Source organism: Hemiscyllium ocellatum, chromosome 44, assembly GCF_020745735.1.
Source record: "Hemiscyllium ocellatum isolate sHemOce1 chromosome 44, sHemOce1.pat.X.cur, whole genome shotgun sequence".
Classification (NCBI taxonomy): domain Eukaryota; kingdom Metazoa; phylum Chordata; class Chondrichthyes; order Orectolobiformes; family Hemiscylliidae; genus Hemiscyllium; species Hemiscyllium ocellatum.
Genome location: NC_083444.1, coordinates 5,152,338 through 5,163,148, shown reverse-complemented (window position 1 = coordinate 5,163,148; position 10,811 = coordinate 5,152,338). Strand labels below are relative to the sequence as shown.

The 10,811-nt window shown below is 50.4% G+C and overlaps 1 protein-coding gene across 3 annotated transcripts in view; it reads left to right on the top strand.

The window, feature by feature from the left end:
• The first annotated feature begins 8,355 nt into the window (after positions 1-8,355).
• LOC132835231 (P2R1A-PPP2R2A-interacting phosphatase regulator 1-like) overlaps positions 8,356-10,811 on the top strand; it is a 77,194-nt gene continuing 74,738 nt past the window's right edge. For 2 of the 3 annotated variants that reach the window (XM_060854601.1, XM_060854599.1), the window contains exon 1: positions 8,358-8,894. In XM_060854601.1, the coding sequence (XP_060710584.1) occupies positions 8,764-8,894 (131 nt within the window). In that variant the 5' untranslated portion in view covers positions 8,358-8,763. Of the gene's footprint in view, positions 8,895-10,811 lie in introns of all 3 variants that reach the window. The other variant, XM_060854600.1, reaches the window with a different exon arrangement.

Genomic DNA, 10,811 nt, shown 5'->3' with positions numbered 1-10,811 from the left:
AGCAGTGCTAACCACTGAGCCACACCTATTAGGGACATGTGAGCAAAAGCATGGTTGAAGAGCCGGGTTAATTACATTACAGTGTGGAAACAGGCCCTTCGGCCCAACAAGTCCACACCGACCCTCCGAACAGCAACCCACCCAGAACCATTCCCCTAATTTACTCCTTCACCTAACACTACGGGCAATTTAGCATGGCCAATTCACCTACACTGCACATTTTTGGACTGTGGGAGGAAACCGGAGCACCCAGAGAAAACCCACGCAGACACGGGGAGAATGCGCAAACTCCACACAGACAGTTGCCTGAGGCAGAAATTGAAACCGGGTCTCTAGCGCTGTCAGGCAGCAGTGCTAACCACTGTGCCACCCGTAATATAGAATATCTTCAAGGGGCTGGAGAGATTTTGAGAGAGAATGCCAGAGCTTAGACCTCAGTTCTAGAGATCACAGTGATCAATGATTAATCATTGACGATCATTGATTAAAATCAGAGGCGCACGAGATGCCAGAACTGCAGGGTTGTTGTACTGGAGGAGCGTGCAGAGTTCATAGAGGAAGAGGAAGTCTTCTAAACAGTAAGCGGATTTACTAGGTGAACACCTTTATGGTACAAGCTATTAACTAATGTTGCCCTTGTTCTAAAGCATTGCTGATAGCTGGCTGTAGAAAGATTCTAGTCCTTTTTAAGACAATTTCCAACAATGCTAGACACTGCCCTGACAGGCTACAACATTTATATCCAACGTACTAGGAACTAAACAATTGCTGCACAGAAACAGGCTCTGTTAGTCTTTTCCTTGTCCCACAGGAAGTCTCTTCCCTCTCTGTTTTATAATCCCTAGGCAGGGATATGGAGCTCGGCCACAAACCACACGGAATGGTGGAACAGGTGCAATGGGTTCAATGGCCAACTCCTGTTCTCACATAGTCCATTTGGCCCTTGATCCTGCACCGCCATTCGATATGGTCACAATTACATTTCTTTATCCACTTCCCCATCCCTTTGGTTGCCCTTGTATTCAAAAACCTTCCTCATCCACAGCTCTCAGGGGTAGAGAATTCCAAAGATGCACAGCACAAGTGAAGATATTTCTTCTCATCTAAGTCCAAAATGGCTGATGTGTTATCCTGAGACATTGCCCCCTGGTTCTGAACTCTCTGGCAGCAGGGGATGAACAGCCTCTTTGCTCTCTTTGGAATTTTATAAGTTTCCAAGAGATCACCTCTCATGCTTCAAACCCAGGATACAGGCCCATTCAACTCAATCCCTCCTCATGTGTCAAATTACAGCACGGAAACAGACCCTTCGGTCCAACCAGTCCATTCGACCCTAACCCCAAACTAAACTAGTTCCAATTGCCTGTTCCTGGCTGATATCCCTCAAAACCCTTCCTATTCATGTACTAATCTAAGTGTCTTTTTAATGTTGTAACTGTGTCTGCATCCATCACTTCCTCAGGAAGTTCACTCCACACGCAAACCACCCTGTGCAAAAATATTTGCCCCAATGTCTTTTTTAAAATCTCTATCCTCTCACCTTAAAAATATGCCCCCTAATCTTGAAATCCCCCATCCTAGGGAATATTAACCCTATGTATATCCCACATGATTTTACAAACGTCTATAAGGTCACCAATCAGCCTCCTACACTCCAGTGAAAAAATGTTCCAGCCTATCCAGCTTCTCCCCATAACTCAAACTTTCCACTCCCAGCAACATCCTGGTAAATCGTTTCTTGAACACTCTCCAGTTTAATAATATCCTTCCTATAACAGGGAGACCAGAACTGGAGACAGTCTCCAGATGAGGCCTCACCAATGTCCTGTACAACCTCAACATGACGTCCAAACTCCTATACTCCTAATCTTTTCTCTCTGGTGTACTTATCTATATCTCCCCCTCAGTGCTTGTTTGTTTGACCAAAGTTTAGATTGCTCCATGTCGGAGTACAATCCAATCTGCTGTGCTCTGATTTGACTTTTGCATCTTTGATCTTAGTTTGTCTTATTCTAGGTGAGCGTCATTGTAAAACCATTATAGAAAGCTTATGGTTGGGAGTTGCCTGCTGAATCAGCGGGGAAGTGTTACACACAGGATAATTCTCATTTCCTGATTATGGCAGAAGTAGATATTTGGCTGTTTGCTTTATCTGAAGTGAAATAAATAAAACAAGTGTCTAATTACTGTAATTATACTCTATCACATTTGCTACCGTTCGTTTCTGTTTACTCTTCAATAAAGCTATCTACTGGTTTACAGCCCAAGCCAGTGATTGATAAGTGTGTTTATTCATTCACTTTTCAGTCTTAAGAAAATTCATGGTGGCACGTTACACATTCAGACACAAATATAGTAATAGGTTTCCCTGTTCAACCTCCGGTTTCTCTATATTTGCCAATATATCAGATAAGCACAAGTTGACAGTGGACGTTCTGTTCTGGGAGTCATCATCTCATCTGGTGCTAAAACTGTTGTGCAAACTTCGCTATCTTTGTTTTAGAAAATCGAACCATAGAATCCCTACAGTGAGGAAAGAGACCGTTCATCCCATTAGGCTCCAAAGAGCATCCTATCCAAACCCAGCCCCCTCTCCTATCCCCGTAACCCTGCATTTACCTCAGCTAATCTTCCTAAGCTGCACATCCATGGACATTAAGGACAATTTCACATGGTTGATCCACCTAACCTTTAGACATAATAATTCCAATGTGCTCCTGTCCAGCCTCCCACATTGTATTCTCCATAAACTTTTTCTTTACTCACTTATGGGATGTGGACATCATTATCTGGGCCAACATTTATTGCCCATCCCTAGTTTTGTCTGTAGGAGATAGAGGTGAGCTACCTACTTGAACTGCTGCAATGCATTTGGTATAGTTAGACCCATACTACTGTTTGGAAAAGAGTTCCAGGATTTTGACCCAGCGACACTGAAGGAACTGCGACATTTCTAAGTCAGGATGATGTGTGGTTTGGAGGGGAACTTGCAGGGGTTTGCTGTTTCGATGTATCTGCTGCCCATTACCTTCTAGATTGTAGAGGTCATGGGTTTGGAAATTTGAAACTTGAGGGCATCCAAAGCTCTGCTGCCCATGTTGTTAATCCCAAGTCCTGTTTGTCCATTTGTCTCATGCTCACTGAGCTAATGGCTCCTGGTTATGCCAAATCTGGATTTCAAAATTCTCATCCTTGCATTTTTTAAAATCCCTCCATAGCTTTGCCCCTTCCCATCTCTGTAATCATCTCTAGTCTCACAGCTCTCCAACATCTCTTTGATCTTCTAATTCTGGCCTGTTGACCAGCTCTGATTTCCATTGCTCTGTAACTGGAAGCTCTACCTTCGAAGGGCTTTTGCCTGAAACGTCGATTTCGCTGCTCGTTGGAGGCTGCCTGTACTGCTGTGCTCTTCCAGCACCACTGATCCAGAATCTGGTTTCCAGCATCTGCAGTCATTGTTTTTACCTTTTTTGCTCTACCTTCAACTGTCTTGATCCTAAGTTTGGAATTCCCTCCCTAAACCACTTGGGGTCTTTGTCTTTCTTTAAGAAACTGGGTAAAACCTTTTTGTCTTTGACAAATCTTTTGTTTATCTGTCCGAATGCCTCCTCAGGTAGTTTGATGTGAATGTGGAAGTGTGAGGTCATCCATTTTGCTAGGAATAACATAAAATGGACTATTATTTCAATGGTGAAAAATTGCTGAATGTTGCTGTGCAGAGGCACCTTGGCGTCCATGTGAATGAATCACAGAAGGTTAATTTGGAGGTGCAACAGGTAATTAAGAAGGCAAATGGGATGGTGTTTCAAAGCAGGAAGGTTATACTGCAGCTGTATAGGATGCTAGTGAGGCCACATCTGGAGTACTGTGTACAGTTTTGGTCTCCTTACTTGAAGAAAGTGAGGACTGCAGATGCTGGAGACCAGAGTTGAAAAGTGTGGTGCTGGAAAAGCACAGCAGGCCAGGCAGCATCCGAGGAGCAGGAGAATTGATGTTTCGGGCATAAGCCCTTCTTCAGGAATGAGGTTGGTGTGCCAAGCGGGCTGAGATAAAAGGTAGTGGGGGGGGGGGTGGAATTTAGTACTGGAGGGAGTGTAGAGGAGGTTCACTCGATTGATTCCGGAGTTGAGAGGGTTGGCTCATGAGGAGGGATTGAACAGACTGGGACTATACTCATTGGAATTTAGAACAATGAGGGAGGGATCTTATAGAAACACATAAAATTATGAAGGGAATTGATAAAATAGAAGTTTGGAAGTTGTTCACACTGGCGGGTGAAACTAGAACTGAGGGCATAGCCACAAATAAAGGGGGAGCAGATTTAGGACTGAGTAGAGGAGGAATTTCTTCACTCAAAGGAAGATGGAATTCCCTTGCCCAGTGAAGCAGTTGAGGCTACCCCACTGAATATTTTTAAGGCACAGACAGATTTTTGAACAGCAAAGGAATTAAGGGTTAGGTTGAGCAGGTGATTGAGTGGAGCTAAGTCCATGAAAAGATCAGCCATGGTCTTATTGAATGGTGGAGCAGGCTGGTGGGGCCAGATGGCCTACTCCTGCTCCTATTTCTGATGTTCTTATGATGTCATATTTCATTTCATAATCCTCCTTTCAAGCACTTTAGGACATTTTATTACATTAATGGTACCGTACAAATATAGGTTGTTGCTGAGCTGGAGGCGAATGCAATAATTGGGAGAGATTGAGGCCATGCAGTGATATTAAAAAATAAGAATTGTGTATCTACCTGTTATAACATCAGAAATGGTGCAGCAAATTGGCACATAGCCAGCTCTCGCAAACAGCAATGAGATAATTGACCTGATGGTCTGTTTTCAGTGATATTGGTTGAGGGATAGCTCTAGTGTCCCTTCAAACAGTTGAGTAAAAGTGGTCAACAGCGGGCCACACATATGCAAGGCTTGTTAAGGTTAGATATTGAAGGTAGCAGTCTGTCGCGAGAGGAGGTAGAAAGCAATCTTGTGGTGCAGTGGTAGTGTCCCTACCTCTGGGCCAGAAGCTCTGGGTTCAAGTCCCACCTCAACATAAACTGTGTCGCACGTTCACAGAGGCTGATTAACTAAAACAGAGCAAATCAGGTGGAGGAAGTGGGTGTGTGCAGAATTCAGTATGTTGGCATGGTGAGATTAGAAGATTTTGAAATTCTGGGATGAAATGGATTAACTTGGTGGGTTTACTTTCTCTGGAAATGCATTACAGGTGTTAACATTTGTAAGATCTTTTTTCTTCAAATGGGCCTCTCTAACGCTCTAAGCTCATACAGTCCGTTAAATCTGTTCTGCCAAACAATTAAAATGGGACTGTAGTGTTTCTCAAATCCATCCACCCAGCTGAGAACAAAAAAGGTTGGTGCTGAAATACATTTCTGCCCGATCCCGATGCAGCTCTTTCTTTTTGAGAGGTGTTTCCAGATTTCCAGTATGGTTTGTCAGAAGAGATGCTTCCTGACTTTAACCCTGGATGACCTGGCTCTTATTTTAAAATAATGAACCCACTTCTCTGAATGTTCCTTCTACAACAAATGACCCCATATCCTGTATGTCTCCACCACCTTCACAGAGATGTACAGCATAGAAACAGACCCTTCGCTTCAACTTCTCCATGCCAACTAGATATCCTAACCTAATCTACTCCCATTGCCAGCATTTGGCCCATATCCCTCCAAATCCTGCTGTTCATATACCCAACCAGATGCCTTCTAAATATTTTTAATCATTAGATTAGATTTTCTACAATGTGGAAACAGGCCCTTCAGCCCAACAAATCCACACTGACCCTCCGAAGAGTAACTCATACAGACCCTTTTCCCTCTGACTAATGCACCTAACACTATGGGCAATTGAGCATGGCCAATTCACTTGACCTACACATCTTTGGACTGTGGGAGGAAACTGGAGGAAACGCAGACACAGGGCGAACGTGCAAACTCTACAGGAATTGAACCCAGGTCTTTGGCGCTGTGACGTAACAGTGCTAACCACTGAGCCACCTGCCTCTACCACTTCCTCTGGTAGCTCATTCCACACATACATCACCTTCTGCATGAAAACGTTACACCTTAAGTCCCTTTTAAATTTTTCTCCTCTCACCATAAACCTATACTCTATAGTTTTGGACTCCTCTACCCTGGGAAAAAGACCTTGTTTGTTTACACTATTCATGACCCCTCATGATTTTATAAACCTCTATAAGGTCACACCTCAACCTCCAACAGTCCAGACAAAATAGCCCCAGCCAATTTAACCTCTCCTTAAAATTCAAAACATTTTTTCTCTACCTACTCTTCTGACTCAGCGAGAATGGTGCTCAACGAGACACCCGAATTAAAGAGCGGGAGAAACAAGAGGAAAGTTGCATGATTTATTTTGGGCAGTTGTTATCTGGCTATTCATGAAAACTTAATAAACATGCTGTGCACATGGGACTGAATCACAAGATTCTGGATTTGAATCTCACCCTGCATCGTTGGAGACACGGTATCTCAGAACATGTGACAACAATAAATCAAGCATAATAAACTGAAACTACTGTCTTTCAGATGAGATGTAAAACAGAAAGCCTAGATCCAGGGGTTTAAAAAATCTCATTGTTCCTTTTGGAAAGCTAAGAAAACGCAGGGGAGTGGGAACCAGTCACCCTCTCAAAAGAATTTGAGAAGAAACAGAAATCGCAGGAGAAACTCAGCAGATCTGTGGAGAGAGAGTAACAGAGTTAACATTTTGAGTCCAGTGACCTTTACAGTGACACACAGCAATGAAGCATACCTTTCGACTCAACTCAACCACACTGACCAGCACTTAGCCCATAGTCCTCGAAACCCTCCCATTCATATAACCATCTCAATGTCTTTTAAATGTTGTAATTGTACCAACCTCCACCACTACGTCTGACAGCTCATTCCATACACACACCACTCTCTGCATGAAAAAGATGCCTCTCAGGTCCCTTTTAAATCTTTCTCCTCTCACCTTAAACCTATGCCCATTAATTTTGGATTCCCCCACCCAAGGAAAAACACCCTGGCTATTCACCCCACCCATGCCTGTCATGATTTTATAAAACTCTACAAGGTCACCCTTCAGTCCATGATACTCCAGGGAAAAAGCCCTATTCCATCCAGTCTTTTCCTGCAGCTCAAACACTCATGCTAATAGATTTAGATTAGATTCCCTACAGTGTGGAAACAGGCCCTTCGGCCAAACAAGTCCACACCAACCCTCCGAAGAGCAACCCACCCAGACCCATTCCCATATATTCACCCCTGATTAATCCACCTAACACTACGGGCAATTTAGCATAGCCAATTCACCTAACCTGCACATCTTTGGACTGTGGGAGGAAACTGGAGCACTCAGGGGAAAGCTACGCAGACATGGGGAGAATGTACAAACTCCACACAGACAGTTGCCTGAGGTGGGAATTGAACCCAGGTCCCTGGCGCTTTGAAGCAGCAGTAGCTGCCCCTCCAGTCCCAGTAACATCCTTATAAATCTTTACTGCATCCTCTAAAGTTTAACATCTCTCCTATAGAAGGAAGACTAAAATTGTATGCAGTATTCCAAAAGTGGCCTCACCAAGGTCCTATACAACTGCAACATAACTCCTATACTTCATGTTATGACCAATGAAGGCAAGTATGCCAAATCCCTTTTTCACCAGCCCGTCTACCTGCGACTCCACTTCTAAGAAACCATGCTCCTGTACCACTAGGTCTCTTTGTTGGCAAAATTCCCCATGGTCCTACTACTAACTGTAGAAGCCCTGCCCTGATGTTCTTCAGGACTGGGACACTGGGATAGAAACTTATAAATCTGCTTTCTCTCCACAAATGCTTCCGGCCGGGTGAGTTTCTCCAGCAATATCTTCAGCACCCTGCAGTTTTTCGGTTTTGTTTTGGAAACGGACCGGGATCTTGCTGTATGGACCTTCACCGATTGTGAATGTGCTAAGAGATAATGAATACTTCCCTATAAGTATGGAAGGCGGCTGTTTGGTCCATCGAATCCATAACATTGAGCATCCCTCCACCCAATCCCATCCATGGGCATAGCCAATTCACCAAGACTAGGGTAAACCAGCAGTAGCCCGGAGGCTGGAATCGAACCCATAACCCTGGCATTGCAAAGCACAGCTGCTAACCACCCAGCCAACGAGTCCACAACCTGATGCTTTGACTTTGAGAGATCAGGGAACGTCGACCAAGTACGTCATGACGCACGCCAACCTCCCCGACCCCGCCTACTTTTTTTTGCAACGGCCGCACGGGGCGCGCCTCCGACCGTCCGCGGAACCTTACCTGTCAGGCGTGTGACGTCAGGACGCACCGACCGCGCACATCGCTGCGGGGCTGCGCACCGGAGCAGCGCGCGTTGGCGTGGGTCAGCTGCCCTCCGCAGGAATGTGCCGGAACAGCAGGATGGAAACTTAGCAACCGTGCGGCGGCGCCAGCTTCTCGTCGACCCCCCCCCCTCGACAACCAACCAACGAGACCAGCAACACCCCCTCCCCCCGTCATATATCGCATAATAAGCCTCGAAAACAACATGGACGAACACCGGAGCGACATGACGGTTTGACTCCCCGAAGGGCTCGTACGTGCGAGAAGCCCCTGTCCTCTCCGCGGAGTCACTCCTCCCCCGCCGGCTGAAAATTGGTGCCGCTGCTGGCGGGGCCGCCGGACGGCTTGCTGCGTCGACGCGAGGCCGAGGCTGCGCGGCCTGCAATTCGCGCCTCCCTCCTCTCGATGGCGCAGGAGGAGCGGATGGAGGTGGACCAGTGCGCCTGCGCGGCGGCCGGCGCGGCGATGGCGGCTGCCGGCGGGGGAGGGGCGGTGCTGCGCAGGTCCAACAGCGCCCCCATGATCAGCAACATCAGGTACAGGAAATCAGGCAGGCTGTTGGCATTGCCCATCTCCCCATCTGCTCACCTCCTGCCCCATCCCTCCCTCCCTCTCACCCACCCACCCTTTCACCTTCGCCCCCTCCCACCCTTTCACCTTCGCCCCCTCCCACCCTTTCACCTTCGCCCCCTCCCACCCTTTCACCTCCGCCCCCACCCACCCACCTTTTCACCTCCGCCCCCACCCACCCTTTCACCTCCGCCCCCTCCCACCCACACACCCACCCACCCACCCACCCTCTCACCTCCGCCCCCACCCACCCACCCTCCAACCCTCTCACCTCCGCCCCCACCCACCCACCCTCCAACCCTCTCACCTCCGCCCCCACCCACCCACCCTCCAACCCTCTCACCTCCGCTCCCACCCACCCACCCACCTCCGCCCCCACCCACCCTCTCACCTCCGCCCCCACCCACCCTCTCACCTCCGCCCCCACCCACCCTCTCACCTCCGCTCCCACCCTCTCACCTCCGCTCCCACCCTCTCACCTCCGCCCCCACCCACCCTCCCACCCTCTCACCTCCGCCCCCACCCACCCTCTCACCCTCTCACCTCCGCTCCCACCCTCTCACATCCGCCCCCACCCACCCACCCACCTCCGCCCCCACCCACCCACCCTCCCACCCTCTCACCTCCGCCCCCACCCACCCACCCACCCACCTCCGCTCCCACCCACCCACCTCCGCTCCCACCCTCTCACCTCCGCTCCCACCCTCTCACCTCCGCCCCCACCACCCACCCACCCTCCCACCCTCTCAACTCCGCTCCCATCCTCTCACCTCCGCCCCCACCCACCCACCCTCCCATCCTCTCACCTCCGCCCCCACCCACCCACCCTCCCATCCTCTCACCTCCGCCCCCACCCACCCACCCTCCCACCCTCTCACCTCCGCCCCCACCCTCTCACCTCCGCCCCCACCCTCCCACCTTCCCACCCTCTCACCTTCCCACCCTCTCACCTCCGCTCCCACCCTCTCACCTCCGCCCCCACCCACCCACTCACCTCCGCCCCCACCCACTCACCTCCGCCCCCACCCACTCACCTCCGCCCCCACTCACCTCCGCCCCCACTCACCTCCGCCCCCACTCACCTCCGCCCCCACTCACCTCCGCCCCCACTCACCTCCGCCCCCACTCACCTCCGCCCCCACCCACTCACCCTCCCACCCACTCACCCTCCCACCCACTCACCCTCCCACCCACCCACCTCCGCCCCCACCCACCCACCCTCCCACCCACTCACCTCCGCTCCCACCCACTCACCTCCGCTCCCACCCACTCACCTCCGCCCCCACCCACTCACCCTCCCACCCACTCACCCTCCTACCCACTCACCTCCGCCCCCACCCACCCACACACCCACCCACCCACTTTTTCACCTCCGCCCCCCCACCCACCAACCTTTTCACCTCCGCCTCCCCCACCCTTTCACCTCCACCACCGCCACCCACTCACCCCCGTCCCCACCACCCTTTCACCTCCGCCCCCACCCTCCCACCCTTTCACCTCCGCCCCCCTACCCTCCCCCCCCCCACCCTTTCACCTCCGCCCCCCCCACCCTCCCACCCTTTCACCTCCGCCCCCCCCCACCCACTCACCCTCCCACCCTTTCGCCCCCGCCCTCCCACCCTCTCACCTCCGCCCCCGCCCTCCCACCCTCTCACCTCCGCCCCCGCCCTCCCACCCTCCCACCCTCCCACCCTCTCACCCTCCCACCCTCTCACCCTCTCACCCTCTCACCCTCTCACCCTCTCTCCCTCTCACCCTCCCACCCTCCCACCCTCTCACCCTCTCACCCTCTCACCCTCTCACCCTCTCACCCTCTCACCTCCGCCCCCGCCCTCCCGCCCTCTCACCTCCGCCCCCGCCCTCCCGCCCTCTCACCTCCGCCC